Consider the following 25,964-nt stretch of genomic DNA (forward strand, 5'->3'; position numbering starts at 1 on the left):
CTTCCTTACGACACACAGGATCGAACCTATGTGGGTTCAACTAACACGCGCAGCTCCTTCCTCAGCGCTATCGCAAGGTGACTGGAATCGTGATTCTTTTAAAACATTGTTGTTTCTTTATTTTCGACAAAAGAATTTTAGTTGACGTAGTCACTTTTCAGCATATTCTAAAGCAGTTTTTGAGGATTTGTTTACATCAATGAAAATTCGAAATCCATGGAGTATATTCCAGCATACGTTGAATTGCTAAAATTGGTAACACCGAAATGAAGCGCTACTCATGACCCCCCTCCTCTCGTCCCTCGCCCCCGTTTGTGCCGTTAGGCATATGTATATAACCTTTTAGGCTACAGAGAAACCATTTGTTTCTGCAATAAGAGGGGAGCTATCATCCAACAGTACCCATATTCAAGCTTAATCCTATGAAGGAATAATAGAGATGAATTTCTATCCTCCATCCCCTCGGACCCTCTCTTATAGATACCTGAAGGTTCATTTAAGGTTGGAGACATGGGACACAATAAAGTATTTTTTAAGACATTTATAACAGCCCCCTCACCTAAAAATGACTTAGTGGCACTGCTCAATAACCTGATGCTTAATTATAAATCAGTGCCTGCTATTTAATCAAACATTGAGTAAATTTGCTTAGATGGAAGAAGCTATAAAATAAATATCTATATTAATTGTTTGTTTTGTAAGGACTACGTGACTCTTTACGAATGAATGTGCCACCACACGACGTTCCTATCTCTGAAGCTGTGATACTCAATATGTAGTTCTTTGATTGGCTCTTTTCAGATTGTGAAGCTAATTTTATGCCACAGAATAGCAAAAAACGCCATTTTGCTTTCGCGCAATCTTTTCGAAGGAATTCTCTCCCTAATTTGAAGGACTATTGGTTCGATACAGTTTCACTTGAGAATAAAAGAAAAAAAAACGCATCTGTTTTTTTAATGATATAAAATTCCACATTTTCCGGGTAGGAGCATGAAGCCTCGATAACACAGTTCTCTTGAATACAAAATTGGAAGGTAAAATTTTCATCAAGATTATTTGCCCTCTTTGGGATGTTTTTCCACGTATCCGAAAAGCAGGCAAATACTTAATTATAAACACAATGAATTTATATATTGAAAATTATCATAAAAAGCTGATTCTTTTGATATACATATTGTTATCAAAAATCCTTTTCTTAGAGTTTTCGGTAATTGCTAGAGGGTATATAATGTGAATATTCTTTGTGTAAAAGAAAGTTATAATGATATAAATATACTTCTTTGTTTTTATTTTTATTAATTAAGTTGATTAGTTTTACGACATTTTTAATTATTCTCGTTTCTGAAAATAAAAGGGTTTCTCCTTTCTGTGTGGAAGACTTAACGGACCCCCATTTGGAAAGAGCCTGAAATGGTAAGAAAAGCAACCCTAGGACTGACTCTCTGTGATCGGAGGAAGCCTTTCGTTACGGGAAGGACATTTTTATTTTTATGGGGTGTTTTTGTAGTATACGGTGGCTTGAAGTGTATCCGGTATAGCTACTTTAAAAAAAAATAAGTGTAGATGATTACTACAGTTTAAATTAAACAATTTTGTAAAGTTGTCATCATTGAGAGGAGTGGGAGGTGGGATTAATTAAAAAGAAAGATAATAAAATCTAAAAATATTAGATAAGCTATTTATCGACACCTGTGGCCAAACAAAGCTAAACTCGTAAAGTCAAAACCAGTTAAGCTTGTAATTTCAAAATTTCAGAATGTAGAGGCATTCTTAATATAAGGCTGACATGTCTTTGCTAGATGTTAAATATTTACCAGCGGAAACATAATCCCCCCAGCTGTTAGTCTGAAAAATATGAATGGTCTGTACGTTCTAAGTCACATATTATCCTACCTTCTGATCAAAATCCTGCACCATTTTCAGGCCACACTAGTTTTCCATTTATAGTCGAAACGATGCACTAATTCTCTCTCGAGTTATACGCTAAACAAAATCAGTCGGGATAATAAGCTGTCATGAATTGCTTTTGTATGCTATAAAATTGACATTACGCTTGAAAGTGAAACGGCTAATTCTAAATCTGTGGGCTGCTAAGATAAAAATTGTCTAAGGAAGACTGGAAGAATTTGGCTTCTAATATTTTGGATGAAATTTGGGTCACTTGAATGAAGGGGGAAAGAAGACAACCCTTTACATCACACTCAATTTGAACAGCCAAGCTGAACTAAATAATTGACTTAACTGATGCAATTATGTGTTTCCACAAAACCTGACCCTCCAGTTCTTGCTATTTAGTAATTTGGTTCCATACATGAACAAAAATACTCTACGGCAAGCGTTGTCAACTGGGGCGCTTTGTCAACCACGAGCGTTGTCAACAACTGAGGCGCTGGAAACATATCGTTAGCCATAGTAACCTATCAATAAAGTACTCAGTAGCCAACATGCATGTCGTTTTGACTCTAAGTGATTGTTTCATTTCTATAGATTGTATTGGAAAAGTATCATCTTCGAAATTGCAAGGTAGGCTCAGTAATAACCATATTCGATATACTTATGTAACCTTTGTTTTCGGCAGTGTCTTTGAAAGTGTTCTTGTTTTCTGCAAGTCACCAGTCTCAGATAATGAGAAAAGCTGTCTGATCTGGGAAGCTACCTGATATTTCCTGAAATAATCAGGGAAACTACCTGATACTTCAGCATATCTCAAGAAAGTTCCCAGTCTCAAGTAATCAATGATGGCTCAAGATGTTTGTTGTACATGAATTTGTCAAATATCTTCTTTTCAACTTGAATTAAATAAAAAACAAGTTTATTTTAACTGAGAGTAAGGAGTGGCATTAATACGTAAAATGAACAGAAGTTATTCTATATATGAAAGGGGTTGTCCCCTCAACGCCCCGCTCTTTACACTAAAGTTTTTTATTACTTTAAAAAGTAGAGTTGTGACAAAAAGTCAAATTTTAGTGCAAAGAGCGAGGCGTTGAGGAGGGGACAGCCCCTTTCATATACGGAATACCTTCTGTTCGTTTTAAGTTTTAAATGTCACTCCTTACTTTCAGTTAAAAAAAAAATTATTTTATTTCATTTTTGAACGCTTTTTAACTAAAGCAGGTTTGAATTTGGCTCACCGTACATGAAAAATCTGAAAGGAATTTGCATATTAATCTTGGCAAAGTTTTCTTCCGTGTAAAATTTTTTACACGGAAATTTTTTTTTTATTTAAAAAACTTTTTTCCGTGTAAAATTTTTTAAAATGTAAAATTTCCTCTTGAAAGTTCACCTCCAGAAACTATCCTCCCATATAAAAGTCAAAAAACAATTTTACAAACAGAGGTTTGAAATCTAGAACATTATTTATAAGGGAATATCAGTATATTAAGGTTATATAAAATATAAGGTAAGTAAATAAGGTTATAAGCAAATGTCAGCATAATAAGCTGACTTTTCTTATATATCTATTGGTTGAAAAATTTGTTTTTTTATAATTTTGGTTACTATTGAGCCGCGTCGCTCCTTGCTTATGGTTAGTTACCACAAACTGTAAAGCTTTTAGAACTTTTAAAAAAGCTTCCTATTCTAATTAAATGGTTCCTGTGTTTCAGTTGCCTTTCTTAAAAGATTGGGACAAACAGTCAAATTTCAGCTTAAAGTGCAAGGTATTGAGGAGGGGGCAGTCCTTCATACACGGAGTGATTTCTGTTCGTTTTGAGTTTTAATGTTGTTCCTTCATTTTAGTTAAAAAAAAACTGTTTTTTAAATTTAATTCCTGATCGTTTTTCAAATAATACCGGTAAATCCGGCTCGCCCTCTATGAAATGTCCGTTCCCCCGTTCATGGGAAATTCCTCCGTGGAAATTTCATCCCACATAAAGTACAAATTCTTTCCATACAGTTCCATCCTCGCTGAAAATCCCCCCGTCTCTTCGTAAAATTTCTTGCGGACGATTCAGCCTGAAAAATTCGCCTTGGCATACTTATATTTGAAAGACTTTAATTTCTAATCGGTTTCTCGATCACTCCGGAAATGCCCCCTTCCGTGGCAGTTTTTTTCCTAGAAATCAAAATACGCGGAAAAAACAGCCCTCGGATTAATCCCCCGGAACATCTCATATGCAAAATTTCCCTCCCCATGGAAATTCTCCCTATGGAAACCCACCCCAAGCGCAAAATCCCCCTAAAAAAGTTCTTTGATTGCTTCCCAATAACCAATACTGTGCTTAAACAATGGACAAATTTCATTAATTTCAGGCCTCTCCCCACGGGCTTTGGGGGGTCATTTTACCCTTAAAGACCTAGTTATTGGAATTTTCAACTATACTGAACAAAATGACTATCTCAAAATTTTGATCAGAAAGTTTTGGAGAAAAAGAGGCGTGGGAGGGAGGCAAATTGCCCTTCAATATTTTTGGTCACTTGACAAGGCACTAAAATGTTTAATTTCAGTTTAAATAAACCCTGATCTTCTAGGACCATTGTCACCCCTGGAAAAAAAAAATAAACACGCATCCATGATCTTTCTTCTGGCAAAAACAACAGAATTCTACATTTTTGTGTATAGGAGCTTGAAACTTCTACAGTAGGGTTCTCTTATAAGCTGAATCTGATAGTGTGATTTTCAATAAGATTCCTTGAACTTAAGTGGGTATTTCCTCCCTATTTCAAAAATCAGGCAAATTTTCGCAGGCTTGTAACTTTTGATAGGTAAAATTATGCTTGATGAATTTTATATATTTGGAATCAGAATAATAAATTGATTCTTTTGATGTATCTATCAATATCAAAATTCTGTTTTTTAGAGTTTCGGTTACTAATGAGCCGAGTCACTCCTTACTTACAGTTCGTTACCGGGAACTGTTTGATATAGTGCTCAATCTGCATTAAAAACGTGTGATCATCCTCCAAGGTGTTTCACATTGTGTCAAGGGATTTTAAATTCGTATGGCAGGGAAGGGACTATTGAGGGATATTCTTCAGCAAAAATAGATTTACAGCAAATAGAAAGGGTGTCAAGAAAAGGGAATTGAAACAATTATTTTTAGTAAACTCAGGAGACATAGAGGGCCATTCATTAGGCATACTTTGTACTTGCCACTAAGAGTTATGATTTTCATATTAGTCGGAGCGTAGTGCGACCTTTCTTCGACGTGTTTTCTTGGTATATTTTATGGCCATTCTATTTTTCCTCTGAAGAACTTGGTATTGTTCGTCTGTAAGGCTCGCTACTCACCCTTCAATATGTCTTTCTACAGATGTACCTTAAAAGTTTCCGCTAGAAAATTTTCTTTGCGGTTATAAGTGACTCATTTACCTGTGCTACGATATCCTGTACTTTATACCCTGCATCTGTATTTATGTCATCTGAAATATTGGAGTGAATTATACGAGAACAAAACCATATCTAGAGCTTAACAAAATCATTTATGTTTTTCAATTAAGTGTTAAATATGATATTTGAAAACCTTAATCTATTTATAGCTTTAATTCATTCAAACTTTAGCCATGGGTGCACGCTGGGAGGGGGCAGGGGAGGGCCTTGGAAATCGGGGGACTATAAAGTAATTCTGAAGGAATCAAAGGATAGAGAGCAGAGTAGGGAAAACCATAGAAAAGTTGTGTGTTTGCCCATGGTTGACTGCGAGCCAATAGGTTTTGGTACTTAATAGGGGCAATATACGTTCTAATTTGTGATGGAATGACCCCTTCTGGAGTTTTCCACCAACATTTTTTCTATATGGCTTGGCTGGAGTGAAAAAACTCAATTCTTCATAGTAATAATAATAATGGTTGGCAAATAGCGATCCTTATCAATAAGGAAAGCATGAGACTTAGAATTTCAGAGAAAGGGGGCAAACTATTCTTATCTCGTCCTGACAACTGTCCGACAGAGTTTTTAGCTAAGAAGAACATAATTTAGGGAACATACTTTATAAAGTAACTAAGAACTTAAAAGAGCTTATCCATAATTCTTTCACTCTAATGATATTTTCGAAATGTTTTAATCTCATACTAATTCCGATGATAATAACAATACAAATTTACTCCACTAAAGAAGCCAATTGATTATAATGCCCGTTAAGAGCTGTTTTTAGGATGATGTTTTTGCATGTGCAGACCCCTCAAACACTTCAAAAAATTGTTTTTGGGGGACTTAATTGCCAGAGAGAAAAAATTAATTTTCAATTTCATCTTCAAATTTAGCCTTCGACCTTTGTGTTATTAAGGAAGATACCTTTTACATGTTTTATCGTTTTTAACTTTAATAAATCCCAAATATTAAGATTATCAGAATAAATATCAGTATATATATATATTAAACTGTCAATCCACAATCATTACTTTACTCAGTAATTTTTTTTTATGACGGTGATTTTGTTTTATTAATACCAAAAAGAAGAGCTTTCCATCGAACAAAACATGATAAGGGCTTTTGGAGTTACTTTATCAATATTTCTTTATTACGGCAGTGTTAAAGCAGAACATAATAACTAAAAAAAACTTCACTTCTTTTTGCAGGGGTTTCATATAAAGTAGCAGACACCCAATGTGGCCCGACCTTAAAGATTGCCAAAAAGAGTCAAGCTTCTCCTTTTCCAAAGCAGGTATGTGTTAACAAACGACTTTTTGTAAGAATCCTCGTTAGCAGCGGAGTGGGAGTTGAAATGCTGGGAATACTGTATTAGTGTACCTATAAACTTTTTATTTCCTCTTCCTACGGGGCAGTTTTTCAAGACTGCACTGAATATTTTGCAATAACACTTGTATCATAAATATTTTTTGTATCACTTTTTTTATGAAAATCGTTCTGAATGATCAAACGGAACTATAAGACACCGTGGGTTATAGGTGTTTCAATATGACAAACTCAACACTTTGTTTGGATAATAATTTGGAGCATCAGGTAAAGATGCTGCATAGATGTATGTGCAGCATTATAGCACCCCTGCTCTAATGCTGTACATGCTATTATCACAGCGTAACAGGCATATATGTGCAGGAATATAATGTGGGAAGACGATAAATCACCAAAAAATAATCAAAGGGTGGTTTCTGTTTCTATAGCATTACAAATTTTGTGGAAATAAAAAATAGCTCTGTTTTTTATTTGGAGCACCCTCTCATACCTAAAATGCAGTTACTCTTCCAAGAAACGTCACAGGGGACCCCATTAAAAACAGATTTGACAAGAAGGATATGCTAGAATACCGAAAATGTGATAGTTTGACAAAAAATGAACTTTTGTTTAGTACTAGATCCGCTCTAGAAAATTCTCGGAAGCTTATGAAGATTCTGCGTTGTATTCCAATGAGTCTTATTTCATATATTTAAATGTAATTCTCACATAAAATGTAATCAAATTAATGACACTTCTTGACGACTAAGGTTCCTGTGTTGGCCCTGCAGTGTTTGCCACAGCGGTTCGATCTCTGGGTCTCGTAATATCAAGCTAAGGTCAAACCCACCGCTATCAAGTGTCCCGAGAAGTTTAACTTTGTAATGTTGAGAAAACCCAAACCCCAGATTCTGAAATAGGACGGCTGGTTTGAAATAAAAAACAACGGAGAGTGTTAAATTAGCATGAAGAAAAGAGAGAAAAGTGCAGTCATGATTTTAGATGTTTTTCTGTATGCTAAAATAATGAAATTTTAAGAAAAATGTTAATAACCTCTTACACGTATTTAATTCCACAAAAAATAGATCTATGGATAAAGTAAATAGCTATTGTATTTGAAACAGCATAGATACGCCCAGGTTCAGCCCCTAGAGGTCTCGGTGGACATTCCTCGCTCGAAGGAGAGTCTAAAATAAAATAAAAATGAATGTCTGCCAGACATTTTCCAGTAAGAGAATCCTGAAAGCCAGGGAACAAAGTTATTTGACACCAAAACAGACGACTTTGGTAAGGGAAGAAAAAGAGAATTTCTAACCCATAAGTGCTCGCTTGCTGGGATGCATATAAATCGGTGGCCATATAGCATTAAATGGAGAGAACACCATATCAGAAAAAAAATGAGGAGGGTGGGGTACTCTCAAATTCATTGTGCAGAGAGTCAAGGTTACCTAGCCAGTTATTGAACATGTGGCATTGCCATGATCTCAAGATGTCGTCTATGGTTTTCCCGACTGTGATAAACTGACGGCTCTTTAATAACCACAAAATGTTAATCAAAACATTAATTAATTCTCAAATATAATTTTAGGACAAAGGAGCATATGTTACACCCTGGGAAATGTATGGTAAGTGTCTTTTTCTAATATTATTTTCTATTAGTTTCCGATTTCTAACATTTTTTAAATTTAACTTCATACAACAGTAGTATCCACATATAAGACGGAAAACCTACAAGAAAACCTGCAAGACCATGCACACTTTCGCACCTAAATTCACGCCTACAAGAATATGGTCAAAAGTGTAATAGATTGAAAACCTACAAGACGATGCACACTTTCACACCTACATTCACGCCTACAAGAATATGGTCAAAAGTATAATAGATTGAAATCGTACATTCAACCCTACAAGAATATGCTCAAAAGTGTAATAGATATGAAGCGTACAAGAAACTGTTTTTTTTTTGATAAGAATTGCACAATGAATGTACCGTTTGACGCAGACATTTTTTAGGAGCCAATCAGAGACATTAGAGGTTGCTCAATATAATACGATAACTTGATTTGTGGTTGGGATTTGAATAAAAGGAATGGTTTTCACTACATTTCATATAAGCAAGAGAATTGAATTCAGAGAGAATAGTTTATTTGAGAGGATATTAGTAGAGAAGAAATGAGTGGTGCATTTACATTATTGGAGATTAATGATGGACCCGACAGAAGCAGCAACGATATACGAGTACCCAATGTGGCTGTGGAAATAACCTCTGGCTGTAGACTCTACCTTGAATGGGACAGTATGTATGCTATATACGTGATATCATTAAGCAAGTTTAAGCAGGAGTAGCAACTATGTTTTTCTGTAAAAGTGAATATTCTCCATATAAATAAACTTCGGTTAGCATTAGATGTCCTATCGAAATATATTGATGAGAACAAAATGCATCAGTGAATACTATTATTGTAATTATGTTCAATAAAATTGTTTCTAAATCAAAGGTATTTTTCTTTCTATAGTAGACTAGCGTATATTTTCTAGAGTAGAAAAAATTAAAAATGCTTCACTACAGATAAGGCTATTGTGTTTTTTTCTGAACTTTCTGAGGGAGGAGGGCGGGGGTAACTATTTAGTTTAAAAAAAGAAAATTAGTTTACGACTAGAAAAATGCTTCACTAAAGATAAGGCTATTGTGTTTTTCTGAACTTTCTGCGGGAGGTGGGTGGGGGTAACTATTTAGTTTAAGAAATTAGTTTACGAGTAGAAAAATGCTTTACTACAGATAAGGCTATTGTGTTTTTCTGAACTTTCTGAGGGAGGTGGGTGGGGGTAACTATTTAGTTTAAGAAATTAGTTTACGAGTAGAAAAATGCTCTACTACAGATAAGGCTATTGTGTTTTTCTGAAATTTCTGAGGGGGTGGGCGGGGGTAACTATTTAGTTTAAGAAATTAGTTTACGAGTAGAAAAATGCTCCACTACAGATAAGGCTAACGTGTTTTTCTGAACTTTCTGAGGGAGGAGGGCGGGGGTAACTATTTAGTTTAAAAAATTAGTTTACGAGTAGAAAAATGCTCTACTACAGATAAGGCTATTGTGTTTTTCTGAACTTTCTGAGGGAGGAGGGCGGAGGTAACTATTTAGTTTAATAAATTAGTTTACGAGTAGAAAAATACTTCACTACAGATAAGGCTATTGTGTTTTTCTGAACTTTCTGAGGGAGGAGGGCGGGGGTAACTATTTAGTTTAAAAATTAGTTTACGAGTAGAAAAATGCTTCACTACAGATAAGGCTATTGTGTTTTTTTCTGAACTTTCTGAGGGAGGAGGGTGAGGGTAACTATTTAGTTTAAGAAATTAGTTTACTAGTAGAAAAATCCTTCACTACAGATAAGGCTATTGTGTTTTTCTGAACTTTCGGAGGGAGGAGGGTGGCGGTAACTATATAGTTTAAGATATTAGTCTACAAGTAGAAAAATGATCGACCACAGATCCGACTAAGATGTTTGTATGACCTTGATGAGGGCGGCGGGTGGGGGTACCTATTTAGTTTAATAACTTAGCTTACGAGTATAAAATTGCTTCGCTAAATGTAAGGCTATTGTGTTATTCTGAACTTTTTGTGGGAGGAGGGTAGTGGTAACTATTAACTTAAAAAAATTAGTTTAAGAGTAGAAAAATGCTTCACTACAGATATGGCTATTGTGTTTTTCTGAACTTTCTAGGGCGGAGGGTATGTATTTACTTTAAATATTTCTAGGAGGAGGACGGGAGTTTTAGCGGAGTCTGGTGTAGAAAAATGGGGTATGTTAAATATTCAGGTAAACACACGATTAGAAATGGACATGATTTTTCAAATTTATGAAATAATGCTTATTTCACATAAAAAATAAAACCTTTTTACTATAGATTAATTAAATAGCACCGCCACTGGGTGATGAGACATCAGCTTTTACTGTACCACTTCTATCACTACAAGTGGAGTTCAGAAACGAACCTTCATTAGTTCTAGAGAATATGGAGTGGCCTCGAGGTTGTCTTAATGATGTTTTTGGGGACATGGCTAGCCTAGACGACTTAACTTATGATATTGACATGTTGGAGGACCCAGAGTGGGCAGATAGATTTATGCGTGAGCATTTAGGGGGTGTTACTAGTGCTTCTGAACCGGGTCCTCATAAAGAAATTCCAACACAGGACAATACAGGCTGGCTCGATCAATTGTCCCCAAACACCTTGTAATATGTGCTATCAGGCTTAGGGGACCTCATGCCATCTCCAACCAATGTAATTAAACAGACTGGGGGTGGTGTTATTGACAATTCTATGTCACCCCCACCATTCCGCTTAATGATATAGCTACTACTAGTAGTAGTAATACAGCAACAACACAAGTATCCCCTCTTCCAGATTTTTTTCTGTTCAACTCTGCCTTGCACCACACAAAAGTCTACAGCGCCAATTTCGGTGATCCCTTCAACTCTCTAGTGTCGGGGGATATAATAACAGGTCCCTCGGCCATTACACATTTATATAGTGATAAGATTCGAGCCATTCTTGAACAACAGAGGGGGGTTTGGGGATGGGGGTCAGTTTAAAAGCATCAATAGCACTATAAATATTTTTTTAAATGAGATTGTAAGTGATATTTATTCAAAGTACTTGCACAGAGAGATGTTGGCAATTCGCCAGCATTTATCAAATTATGGGGAGTTTTTTCTAAATTGGGATAATAGTATTCAAAGTAAGTGGTACAATTATAACGAGGGGGTAGTTTGTAGGCGTTTTTATATATTTTCAGCTTATATGTTAGTGTTTGTAGATTTAAAAGTGATTTTGATTTAAGTTTGGGGTTTAAAGTCGGGCGGGCAATTGAATTAAAATATCGTTGAGATTTAGATGGAATTAAGGGGATACAACAAAGCTGTTTCGATACGAGGCTGCAGTATTTCAAGTATGCATTTTCAATTGCAGCATACAGACCACTTCGAATAGATGCATCTAGGAAAAAGTTGGATAAAATGGCAGTTAATGGTAGGGAGGGTTCAAAGTTCCCCAAAGTAGATTTTAATTGTTTAAGTGGTCAATTTCCCGTGACACTAAAAGGAATAGATATTTTTGAGTGGGTTAATGCACATTTAAAGATTGGTGTCACGGTGTTACAGTATGAAACAGAATTTGAGGAGGGCCAGCGTTCCGATAAGAAGGGTGTACTATTTCCAGTTCGGGCTCCTTCAATTGAATCAGTAGAACATTGAGTGTGGCTTCTATACACTCCACCAACAGACTCCGATTCAATTGGTCATTTCAAACTAATTACGGATATTAGTAGGGTTTTGGGGGAGGGTAAAAAGGGGAATGTATGTTATTACTGTCCAACATGCCTCTCAAGATTTCGCGCTGATTTAAAGTTAAAGCATCACATGAAACATTGTAAACGTCATGGATACCAGGCTGTGGAGACGGTAAGCGGAGATAGAGCGATCTTACGTTTTAAAAATTTCCAAAACACGCTCCTGCAGTGCAATAAGATCGCTTTAGACTGCGAAGCTAAACTGACAGACGTGTGCGATCCGTCGAATTCAAATCGTGTTAAAATACATGAAACCATAGGGGTCTCTTACGCTCCCGCGCAACGAGATTCCAATAATTCCATGCAAGTGCTGGATGTAGTTGAGATGTTGGGTGACGTTGAAGACTGCATGCGCTCGGCATTGGCCAGTCTAATTAAAATAGCAAACGGTGCAATTTCGTGCCTTCATTAAACAAACTATCCTGTGCTCCTATCACCAGATGAGATAGTGGCCATTAAAAATCGTAAAATGTGTTGGGTTTTCAAGGGGGAATTTGATGATGGTGTTGGGAATGGGGGGAGGAGGAAGGTGATCGATCATGATCATTTATGGCAGGAAATTACATCGGGGGGGGAGTAACCTCAGGGGGTAGCACATCAGTCGTGCGATTTAAAGGTTAGACAGCAATATTTCGTACCTGTTCTTATACACAATTCCAATTACGACTTAAAGTTTGCTCTACCGGTGTTGGCCCGCATTGCCAAGGGTGGAGTTGTAGATGACGCATGTTTAGATGGTTCTTTTTCATATAAAATCATACCCAAATCATCGGAGAAGCTACTGCTGCTAGAATTCATGTGGAAAACAGTTGGCAAGGGTAACACGTGCCTGAATAAAATCTGTTTTTTATACTCTTTCAGCTTCTTCCCCAAATTCTTAAGTCAATTGATACAGGTACAGAAAAGTGACAATTTTGATAGCTTGCCCCTCTTCTAACAGCATGTCTCAGACGATGAAACGTATGATTTATTAATGTGTAAGGGTATATATCCATATGATTAATACAACTCTGGCTCGAGGCTAGATGAGGTGTCACTACCGCCCATTGAAGCTTTTTACAATTCTCTTACTGAGAGTGAGTGCACCACTAGTGAAAACGAATTTACTAATAGGGTTTGGGCAAAGGGCGGGTGTAAAAATGGGTGGGATTATTGTAAAATATACTTGGCCAGTGACGTACTCACTCTTCTAGACATTGTGTGCAAAAATACGGATAAAATCTATCGGGAGTTTGGGTTGGATTTAGGTTATTATATTTCCACTCCCCATCTGGTGATGGACTTGATACTTAAAATCAGCAAAGAAGAAATAGGTCTGATCGCCGATGTGTATCAGCATCTGTTTGTAGAGAGATCAATGAGGGGTGGGTATGTTTTTCACGGGGATTGTATCATAAAAACTGATCCGACCGGACAGCACACCGATGAAAAGTCGGACGCAGTTTTTTTGGATATGAATTCTCTTTACCCATCGGCAATGTCTCACTACTGTTTGCCGTGTGGCAATTATAAATGGCTTTACAGTCCATGTGCTTTGAATTTCCCCGACATTGCCAGTGTTGAGGAGAATGGGGCACAGGGATGGTTTTTTGAAATTGACGGTGAAATACCCATGGAAATCCATGACTCGGTAAAAGACTTTGTTTTTCCGTGCATAAATAGACCGGTGGGTAGGGACTCTCTGAGCCCCTACAATTTATCTTTAGTAGAGGACGGGAGTATGCACTGGGTACCTTCAAAACAAAAACTAATTGCCGATCTCAACCCGAAACAGAATATCGTTGTTCATCACATGATACTGAAATGGATGACGTCCAATGGTTTCAAGGTTACAAAGATTCATAGAACCCTCCAATTTGGTCAAGAGATTTACATGAAAACGTTTATTGACACCTTTGTCAGTAAACTTTCATAAGCGAAAGTGAAAGTTGAAAAAGAAGTCTATAAACTCATTTTGAACTCAGCTTTTGGTAAATTGAGCAAGAGCGTACGAAACAGAAGTCGATGTGACATTGTAACCAACCCCAAAGATTGTGCTCGAATCATTGCGGATCCAAACTTTACATCGTTCACAATCATTGACTCTGATATGCTGCTCCTATACCGTAACAAAGAAACATTGTTTTAAATAAAAATATTGCAGGCGGAAGTGCAATAACTGAAATATCCAAGAAACTCATGTTGTCATTTTATTATAATGTATGCAAGGTACAGTGCCCGATTGAGAGACAAGTTCAAGTGTATTGCGGGGACACGGATTCACTCCTGTTAGAAGTCAAAAATGAAAATCTATTGAGTAGTTTGGAAAATGGCAAGTACAATAGCTCACAAATTGACTACACTAAGTCGAACAAATCCCCCTACCCAGAGCAAGTGAAACGCCAGGCCCCAAATCAATTGTTAATGCTAAAATCTGAAACGGGTAGCGATCTTATATCCAGTGGTGTGTTTCCTGGTCCGAAGGTATACTGTGTGGAAACGCACAGCAAGGATATCAAACAAGTTTGCAAGGGGGTACCTACACACTTTGTAAAAAATAATTTCGACATGAGTGTGTATAGAAACTGTGTAGAACGTAGTTTAGTGCCAAGGGCGAAAGTCATGGTTATTCGCTCTTTACAATTTAAAAACTACACAGTTAGAGTTGAGAAAAACGCCATGTCGGAAATATCGGACAAAGTCTATTTACTTGAGGATGGTGTGAAGGTACTACCACACGGTAATTATTTATTTTCAGACCTTGTTGATTGTATTTTTTAAAGAAAGCAATTCTGTCTATAAAAATTATCTTCAATTAATTAAAAAAAGTATAGATTTTGGGAGAGTGTTTTTGGGTAATTGGGTGTTTTTAAATTCTTTTTAATTCTATTTTATATATAACAAAAATTTTTCAATGTGTGTGTGTGTGCAAGGTAGAGCAATTTCCACTATTTAATGCCCCCGGCCCCCCCGCTTCCCGGCCTGTGGCGCTTCCCGTAGCGCGCCCCGGCCTGCCGCAGTGGGTCCCCGGCCGCCGCAGTGACCACCCCCGGGGGTTGGGAGGGGGGGATCCCATACCAAATGCTGTAAATAAAAGTGATATTATTTCAAGTGCTTTATTCTAATAAATGTTGCGTTTCTTCTATGAATAAATAAACAAAAAAAAGTGCGTTTATTTAAGTGTTTTTCTCTGTGCCTACGTAAATTTTGTATTTCTTATAATAAATAAATTAAAAAAGTGTATTTTATCATGTTTAATGTCATTTCAGGTTCAATGTAATATTTTTTTTAAGAATTGTTACTTTTTATGCGTATAATAAAAGGAAATATGATTCTTTATTCGTCTTCTTCTTCTTCTTCTCATTCTTCTTATTGAACGGATTAGTAATCGTAGGGAAATTATTTAGTCATTAGACTGCTATAGTCTACAGTTAGTTGTCTAGGTGAAATGTTGAAGGAAACATGTATCAATTTAAAACACCATTCAGATCGTTTCTGTGCGGACCGTCAATGTCAGGCAAAACAACACTCTTAACTAAAATAATTAGAAATTGCGATAAAATGTTTGTGGAAAAGCCGAAAAAATCTACTATTGTTACAGTATTTGGCAGGAGTCATACGATAAAATAAAAGCAATTCCCACGATGGGATTGGTGCAGATACAATTCATACAGGGACTTGATGTTTTCACCATTATTGAACCAAACTCTTGGCTGATCATTGACGATCTGGTTGAATCTATTGAAAAATGGTCCCAGGAAATGCTACAATTGTTCACTGTTCGGTTTCATCATGAACAGATTTCCGTTACTCTGGTTCTACACAATCTCTCATCAGAGAAAGTGTATGCGAAAACCTGCATTGAACTGCACCTACTATATCATCTACAGAGTTGTTCGTGATTCTAGCTCGCTAATAACCCTCAATAAACAAATCTATCCAGGTGCCCCCAAATTTCTGCTCTCAGCATACAATCAAGCAACTAAAAAGTCCCACGGTTATATCCTATTGGATCTTAATCAAAATACAACCGAGGATCTGCGTGTAGTCAGATATATTTTTGACAATGAAATGACTGTATATCTCCCCGTGAACACTAAAAAGACCTATTAGTTGCTATCATGACACTGAAGAAACTACATGAAAATAGACATCTGTTTTCGGTTCTAAGCACTTCAAAACCCCTGCTTAGAAAAGTCATACTCAAACATGTTTTCGAAAATTTGTTTAAATTTGACTGAGGGTAAAGTTCAACTGCCAGAAGTAGTTAAGCAATAGGCAAAGCAACATCGTTCCATTGTACATACATGGGCCTCTAAAAAGATAGTAAAGAATTTTAAAAATAAACGACTCCTTCAGGCGGGTGGTAGCTTTTTCACACTTTTACTGCCAATAATTGCAGGACTTGTAAACATTTTTTTTTAAAAGAGAGAGCGAGTACTGAAGCCATATACCATGACTTCAATAAAACTCACTCTCTCACCCATCGAAAAGAATGAGGAAAACATCAGAAAATGTCTTTACACTGAAACTACCGAAAAAGTTAAAAACTGGTTTTGCTTCAAGAAGAACTTCGCCGGGTGGAAAAACACAAGGCCTATCGCTCGAAGGCAACAGCTGCTATTGATCACAAAAAAGAATCATCTCAGGATTCTGCTGCTGCTGCTGCTGCTGGAAAACAATTAAAGAAGAGGAATTGGATTTGATTTTATTTAAAATTGTAAATCTAATGCCCCACTCATATCGTTAACAAAGAAGACGACTCCTAACCTATCTAGTGGAAAGTGGTAAAGCTTATATTTAAGTTGAGAGCGATGTGAAAGGGATTTTAATTCAGGGCAAGATCTATAATCTAATTTATTTAATCTATGATATGGTTACAAATCGTAAAGGACTATTTTCATTTGACGCTCATCAATACAACTTTCTAAATACATTAAACTTCCTAAAAAGTCTTATTAGCAATAGAAAAATTCTAAAAAAAATTAAATGAACATGCATCAACATCATCATCGACAGCATTAAAACATGAAGATGAAGAAGCAGAAGAAGAAAAATATTTTAAATCAATCGCGGAAAATATTAACACACATAGTTGAAAAAACTTGATAATGGTGGCGAATGAAAAGCGAAAATTTTTGGTGTCTCCATCACCATCAAGTGCAAAACAGGCTAGTGGACATTAAACTACGTACTTTAGATCAAAACTTATGGAGCTATGACTTGTATCAATGACGATATCGGCTAAGCAGGGAGTTTAAATTCCCCCATCATTCTTCCCAAGGTCATTGATGTTCGCGCTTAAAATGTGCAAGACTCTCTAAAGAATTAATCCAGTCACACTCTGTATAGAAATCATAGACTTCGTGCCAATCAACATCGAAAAACTAAAGACATCTACCCATCGCATATGGTACAAGCAGATTTCCTAACTCTAGATGAGCTTCAACGGTGTTCCAAGACACCGTACAAGTACAACCTACTTACACACAGATTTTTTAGTCCCGTTAAATAAAAGCTTCAATTGCGAAAAAAAATAGGTGTCGAAGCTGCTAAAATCACTGAAAGCAGCCTCGAGTGTGATTCATATAAAAAATTCAAGCTGATTGCGGTAGGGAATTTGTTAATCCTTCTTTAGCCAAAGTACTAGAGAAATATTGTACACTGCTCTATCATAGTCATAGTTTTATAAAGGCTGCATTGGCCGAAAGATTAATAAGAACTATTTAACTTTAAATATCAATATTTTGTACATTTAAAAATAAATCGGCTTTAATTAAAGATTTGAATGATATTATGTTGATTTATAATCAATAACCGCTTCAATCGTTGTCCAACTCTATGCAAACAGGAGTTCATGATTCTGATTACTATACAATTGACACCTTTCTTAAACAATTTTCCAATGAAACGATTGTCAAGAAGAAAAATAAATTCAATGTTGGTGATACTGTTCGAATTAATAGAACAACTAATATTTTTGAAAAGGGAAATTACTTATGGTCCACCCAACTGTTTAAAGTGGCAAACATACTAGACACTAAGCCCATAACTTATCGCCGGAGTGGTACCAAAGATTCTCGGTGGCCTTTATGACTATGAACTACAAAAAGTTAAAATTATAGTGAAATCTATCAAATTGAAAAGATATTAAAGACTCGTACTCACAGGGGTAGGAGACATTTACTTGTTCGGTGGCTAGGATACAACTCTGATTTTGATTCTTGGATCGGTGTCGAAGATATTGACAATGCCCAATGATTTCTATGTAACTTTCATGTCCAATGTTTTCGATCCTCTCTACAACGACTTGAATACGACAAGTGATTTTTGGACAAAACTCTCCCCATCCATCAGATTTGACGGTTCGTATGAAGTGGCTCTTGTCAACTGTATTCTAAAAAACACCTAAGAAATTCTGAGAAAGGATCGTTTGTATTATATAAAAGTTATACCACTCAACTGCACACTCTTTATGGACTATGAATGGACTTAGGTACTCGAATATAACGAATATCCACATGCCAAATTGAAATATATTGAATATGATAATATGACAGATTTGTGTCGTACAATCAATAGAAAAATCTCATATCGTAGGAATGGTACATTCCATTTTAATTATTCATTGGAACACGATAGGATTTACATTACCTCACCTGTTGACACTAAAATAATTATTCTCAATGATAATCTGAGAGACGTTCTTGGCTTTAAACAGAATATGATCAATGGGAGAAATGCTGGCACCGTTTACGGGATGGATGAAGTTATTTTTGCTGATTATCCACCTGGTTTCGCCTCGGACTCTTGCATATTTCTCTATGCATCCTTTGTGGAAACATTGAGAGTCAGTAATTCAAATGTCTCCTTCTTACTTGTTGTGGGAGGAGAAACATCTCACGAACTTGTTCATCAATGTAATATGAAACATCTGCAGTATAATACTGTAAACACTTCGTATTTGGAACTCTGTCAGTTAACACTAAGAAGTGAATTGGGTGATCCTCTAGCAATAACACAAGGTTTAGCAGTGATTACATGTCATTTTCGACCCATTGTCGGCGACAGCACAATCACCTAAAATGAACAATAGAAGAATTTCATTTGTCTATCCCGATGTCGAATGATATGTTGGTGCTTTGAGTCCACGTCGAATAGGCAATGGAATTGACTACTACAAGGGGCATACTACAATGTCTGGCTATGGTCTTGGTATTTGGTTTGCTAAGCTATTTCGTTCTGCACTAACCCTTGGCAGAATATATCTTGTTCCTGTTGCATCTAATTTTGCTACCTCCACACTACATGACTGGGGTTAGGGAAAATATTTCAAGGAGAGTGTATAGGGCATTATTAGTTTTTCGTCATGGGCCTTTGGTGAAAAATTAAAATTCTGACAAAATCGGGAGAGAATAAAAAGGATGCGTGCGCATCATTCACTTATCAGTCTCAACCCAGGCCGGAAGCGAAGGATATCAACAAAGACTTTGAAACAACGAAGAGCAATAAGCAGAAGAAGAAGAAGAAAAAGAAAAAGATTGTTAGATCAAAGAAGGATTTCTTCTCTTAAGATGACTAATCTCCCCCACAAGGAATCATATCCATCAATCAGTTCCTCATTGAATCTATTCAATGCTGAAAATGTTGATGTCAGTGTCAAGTATGGCTACTATGAACAATTTCATCCTTAACAACCCTTCTCGGAAAATATACACTATCAAATATTTTCCAATGAAGACTATTTCATTGATTTGTCCTCAACATTTATTGATTTAAATGTTGTGGTGAAGAAAAAGTCAGATAATACACTCCAAATGCTGGCACTGGTCTCTCCTATGAAAACTATATTCTACACAACCTATTCAAACAAATTAATGTATTCATTAATGGAACATTGGTGAGCACTAGCAATAATTTATCCAACTATGCAAGCTACATACAATTTATGATGATGACACCAAAGCCATACAAGAAGTTGAGAGAACAATCATTGGGCTATGAATATCGATCAGGTGTTTAAACAGAAGGTGAGTTGAATACTGCAGTAACCCAAGAGTTTCATCTGGCTGGAAAATTAAATCATGAGATATTCAATATATCCCAATGTCTACCCCCCAATGTCAAGATTGACATAAAGTTACAGCTGGCCCCATCAATTTTCATTTTGAGAAAAACACTTCCTGCAGGACCCGATGCAAATCTCATTATCACATCGGCAATTCTCCACGTCCGAAAACAACAAGTTATGAGCTCTGTTGCACTGGCAGTGAAAAAGCAAAGAGCCAATGGTAACAACATTAAACTCCTTTTCCCCCATACAATCACCAATCAATATCAAAGTGTAACCAGCTCCCGTAACTCTAGCGATTGTTTGTGTATCAATGGCCAAATGCTCTTGAAATTGGTTTTAGTCTCTTCGAAGAAAGGCAGTGTTGCTGTATGCTAGACGAAATCCCCCAATGATTTTAATTTTTTTTTGTCTATCTAGTCTTGTTTGAAAAGTGAATGGTATTACATTGTACACTCTATCATTTGACAAAAAATCCAATAGAAGTCTGTACGAGTTGACCATGCAATCCCTAGATCATGACTCTCAACTATCTGAAAATTGAATAATCAATTGAATGCTTTCATACTAACCTGGGATTATAATGATGGCTTCGTTAATGATACGGGACTTGAATATACTGCGTTTAGGGAATGCACGCTTATAGTGGGCAGTGATTATTGCGTATTATGAGTGCGCCACACTATGCCCACTATTTCAATATGTAGCCTATAAGGAAATCATTACTAACGACAGTTTTCTCCTAGACCTAGCACCATGAACACAAACCAAATAATTAATGTATTTAGTATGGATCCATACATGCCCCTGTACAAGTCCTATTGCATACCTTCGGGCTTCATTGAAAAATTCCATGTGTTAACAAAACCCTCATCATTGTTAATAGCAGTCCATCGACATTGAAGACTGGTAATTGGCTATGCATCTTTCAAATATTAAAGAATATTGAATTTTTTTATCCTCTTCGCCTGTCGTATAAATTCGACGCGCTATGTATCACCGGCAGCATTGAAAGCAGTGGGAAAATTCTTATTCAAAATCAACGAAGAGTACAGGATTTATCGATAAAGATATGTAGATTTCATGCGCTACTTTTTTTTATGTTCAGATGTCGTGGCTACACCTACAAGCAGTTTCTCGATGTCTACGTTGATTTAACTTGTTTTACCGACTCTAGTTTGGTATATACGTACCCATGTATATAAGATGTTTCTTAGGGCCCTGATGTTAAAATGGTCTAAAAATAAATGTTAATCCTCTTACTAATAAAAATTTATATACACGGTAAAATGGCTTTTCTGATCTTTTTACCCCACCCTCTACTAGGTATAGGTATTTTTCGACAACAATTAGTGCAGGTAGATTATCTGAATTCACAGTGTACTGATCCTGATGTACTGCAATGTCGGGGTCACATTTTCTACAGTAGAGTGTAATTTCACTCTTGTCATATCTCTTTGTATAGTCAATGATACTATTCTCATTCATTCTATAGAATTCGAATGTTTCAATTTACCTATTTGAAACAATTTCACAAACAGTTTCCTCAAGTGTCAAATCACATTCCGTCACAGCCAAATAAAAATCCGTGGGTTTATAATCATAAGACCCATTGTCTTCACAACGCTGACGTAGAAACCATATTCTTTTGCTGTTCGAATAGCTTCATTGGTGGTCCAGCTTCTCCTCCCATAGCAATCTAAAACCACTACGATACCTATCTCGCATCTATAAACTAAAATCACGTTTATGGTTCTATCCAATCATACCGGGATATGTATTCTCCCACTCATTACATTTATCATAGTGACAATTGGAGCAAAGGTGGCCTCTAGGATGAGAGTCACACACCTCTTCAAGACAGGAATTACAACCTTTAATTTGTACAGCATATCCTCTATGCAATCTACACGGGTTGCATAATCTACACTTTTCATCATACTCATCAATCATTGTGCAATTCTCATGACCAGCTGCCCAGTGTGTACATACATAGGGGGCATGTATGGAACATTTTTTCATGTGTTGACACTCTCACTGTCACAGTGAAACTGAGCTAGCAAGAACAAAAACTTGTCTGAAATAGAGAGAGAGAAGTAAATCATCCTTGAGCACAATCTTTCTCATGAAAAAAAATCCTAAATTTCTAAACTTATGTTTAGAAGCATATCCACAATATTATTTTGCCATGTCGTAATCAATATATCAATAAATTGTGTAAATGAATTTGAATCACGGTGTAGAAGCTTCATACAATAGTATTATGATTGAGACTCATTTTCCATTATATCGACAATGATCCCCCGAGAAAATTTCTTTCTTTGAATAGACAGCTCTAGAAAATCGTCATCTAGAATCAAATGATTTTCCATAAACACTAGATTCCTCATGATTCGCTCTTTCTCAAATCTATCCATTTTTTAGAGTCCTAACTCTCTGACAAACAACTACATACTAACCAGAATTTCTCCTACTCTAGAAAACATACACTAATCTACTATAGAAAGAAAAATACCTTTGATTTAGAAACAATTTTATTGAACATAAATACAATAGTATTATTCACTGATGTATTTTGTTCTAATCAATATATTTCGATAGAACATCTAATACTGACCGAAGTTTATTTATATGGAGAATGTTAACTTTTTCAGCAAAACATAGTTGCTCCTCCTACTTGAATTTGCTTAATGATAGTACGTATTTAGAATATATATCGTTCTATTCAAGGCATAGTCTACAGCCAGCGGTTATTTCCACAGCCACATTGGGTACTCGTATATCGTTGCTGCTGCATTCGGCTCCATCATTAATCTCCAATAATGTAAATGCACCACTCATTTCTTCTCTACTAATATCCTCTCAAATAAACTATTCTCTCTGAATTCAATTATCTTACTAATATGAATTGTAGTGAAAACCATTCCTTTTATTCAAATCCCAACCACAAATCAAGTTATCGTATATTGAACAACCTCTAATGTATCTGATTGGCTCCTAAAAAATGTCTACGTCAAACGTTACATTCATTTTGCAATTCTTATCAATATAAAAAAAAAAAAAAACAGTTTCTTGTACGCTTCATATCTATTACACTTTTGAGCATATTCTTGTAGGGTTGAATGTAGGGTTTCAATCTATTATACTTTTGACCATATTCTTGTAGGCTTGAAAGTAGGTGTGAATGTAGGGTTTCAATCTGTTATACTTTTGACCATATTCTTGTAGGCGTGAATGTAGGTGTGAAAGTGTGCATGGTCTTGTAGGTTTTCTTGTAGGTTTTCAATCTTATATATGGATACTACTTACAACAGCACTGTCTTACATGTAAATTCTTAGAAAGATGTAAAGAGCTTCAATCCTATGATCGACACGATATATAATGTATTTAACTGCTGCACAATAGGGCAATCTTAGTAAAGAGCTAGTTTCTCCCCCGAATTTTTCTGGCTTGTCGATATGGAAATGATAATGGTGGGGATTTACAAGAAGGCCAGGCTATTTAACCACAAATCATGCCCTAATTAAGTGACGAAATCTTTCTTGGGACAATCAGCAGTCTTTTTGCTGACTTTGGGCCCCTCATCCGAGAATGACATCGCACCAAAATTTCTTTCACAATATTGGAATAAAAGCAGATATTTGTAGTTAAAGAACCTATGTAATATGCATCTAGAAGAGACATGGCTCGGGCAACTATAGGTGCGAGTCCGCTAAACTACGTAAATCACTCGACAAATAAACTTCACTGATGCAATTTTAGCAGTTATGCAAAACAAAAATAAATCTGAAAATTTGAAGGTTTTAAAATTTTTTGTATTATTTGTTTTTTCATGTTAAAAACAAAGAAAGAAACCCTGTTCGAATGATGATTTTAAACCAAATTAGGTAAAAAATCATTTCAGTAATAGCCCACATATCCCTTTAGTCTTAAAGGATGTATAAGCAGGGTGGCAGCCCCACTCATATTTGTGATTAAATAAAAGAACAAGTTTTTTTTAACTGCAAGTAAGGAGCGACAATAAAACTTAAAACGAACAGAAATTATTACGTATATTAAAGGGTCTGTCCCCTCCTCAGTGCCTCGCTCTTTACGCTAAAGTTTTTTATTGTTTAAAAATATAAATTTGTGAGACAGAGTCAAACTTTAGCGTAAAGAGTGAGGCATTGAGGTGGGGACAGTCCCTTTCATATGCGGAATAATTTCTGTTTGTTTTAAGTTTTAATGCTGCTCCTTACTTTCAGTTATAAAAACTTGTTTTTTTTTACTTAATTTCTAAACGTTTTTGAGTTAATGCAGGTTTTGATTTTGGCTCACCGTACATGAATAGTTAAAACAAATTTGCATACTAATTTTACTTTTTTTGGTTAGATGGCTCTCTCGAAAGTTGTTTAATTTTATTTACGAACGTTTTTATTAGTAATAAATATACATAACTTACGAATTATCTTACGTAACCAACTTTTATATTCGTACATTTTTATTACGTATATTAGGGGGTTTGCTCCTAGTCAATACCCCACTCATTACGCTTAAGCTCAAATTTTGTTCCAATTCTTTAAGAATGACCCCTTAATCACAAAGGCCGTTAGCTTGAATAAATAGTTGTGATAACAGTGCTAAAAAAAACTTTTGCGTAAAGAGTCAGGTATTGTCTAGGCAGCGAATTGAATCATATGCGTAATAATTTCTGTTCGTTTTAAATTCTGATGCCTTACTTTCAGTTGAAAAACTTTTTTTTTTTTTTTTTATTTAATCGTTTTTTCGTGGTTTTTTAAAGTCGTTTTTTAAATAATACTTCAAAGTCCGGTACCCCTTTAATAGCAATGTCCCTTCCCCCATGAAAAATTCCTCCATGGAAAGATCCTCCCATTTAATTTTCATTAAGGTTCTATGACTTTTAGTGGATGTTTCCCGCCTTTTTCAAAAATCAGGCAAATTTGCTCAGGCACGTAGCTTTTGATGGGTAAATACTAAACTTGATGAAACTTATATATTTGAAATCAGCATAAAAATCTGATTTTTTTTATGTATCTATTGGTATCAAAATTCTTTTTTTTAGAGTTTCGGTTACTATTGAACCGGGTCGCTCCTTACTTACAGTTCGTTAACACGAACTGTTTGATTTATTCTTTTCAAGTTTTGGTTTGTTCTAAATTTTATTTTTTCGCCGTTTTAGGTTTGATTTCGTTATAAAGTTGTGATATTCACGTTCGGTTAAAGTATTACTTTGTTTTACATTGTAATTTATAACTGTCTTAGGCCTGATTTTGTTCTACTGTATATTTTCCTCTTAAGTATACCTTCTTACATGATTTAGTTTATGCTTATAGACATTCATAGAATTCTCTTTTAATTATTTCCCAGTATATTTATGTTTCAAGCAAGGAAAAAAGTGTGCTACAACAATCAGACTCCCGACTGAGATTACGGTAGCTTTTTAGCAACAAGGTTGACTTTTATTTGTTTTTGTCTCGTTGGCATTTATTTATTTTTACCCTAAGAAAACTTTGTTGTTCTATTTAGATTAAAAAGAAGTTACTTTTTTTTATTTTAACTAAAAATCCAGGGCTAGCCATGATTACTGTCTTTTTACGGGGGGGGGGTCAATTATTAAAATATGGAGACAGAGAAGTGTAGGAGTGAGGAATGTGTACTTCTTACCTCAAAAAATTGATTGACAAGCTTGACAAGCATTTATCTACGCGTTAATAATATTATTTAGTAAATAAATATAAACGCTGTCTAGTTTTGGATTTAATTTTAATATGTTACTTGTAGACACGTACAGTGAAGCTCCATATAAGAGTTTCCCAGAGGCTCGGCATGAAGATGTCGTGATTTCAATGTGCCGTAGCTTGGCTGCAACATGGAACCTCAGAGCTTTGTCAACACTTAGTAGCTATGAATGGCCAAGGGAAAAATTTCGTAAGTAATTGATATTTTTTCATT

General features: G+C 35.8%; 1 protein-coding gene across 1 annotated transcript in view; it reads left to right on the forward strand.

Annotated features, from left to right (window-relative positions):
- Positions 1-2,461: 2,461 nt before the first annotated feature.
- Positions 2,462-25,964, forward strand: part of LOC148955010 (dynein axonemal intermediate chain 4-like) — a 72,463-nt gene continuing 48,960 nt past the window's right edge. The window contains exons 1-4 of the mRNA XM_089108021.1: positions 2,462-2,523; positions 6,517-6,602; positions 8,202-8,238; positions 25,794-25,940. Of these exons, the coding sequence (XP_088964147.1) occupies positions 8,232-8,238; positions 25,794-25,940 (154 nt within the window). The 5' untranslated portion in view covers positions 2,462-2,523; positions 6,517-6,602; positions 8,202-8,231. The remainder of the gene's footprint in view (positions 2,524-6,516; positions 6,603-8,201; positions 8,239-25,793; positions 25,941-25,964) is intronic.

Source organism: Artemia sp. Qi Xiang Cuo, chromosome 2 (genome assembly GCF_049724085.1).
Source record: "Artemia sp. Qi Xiang Cuo chromosome 2, ASM4972408v1, whole genome shotgun sequence".
NCBI lineage: Eukaryota > Metazoa > Arthropoda > Branchiopoda > Anostraca > Artemiidae > Artemia > Artemia sp. Qi Xiang Cuo.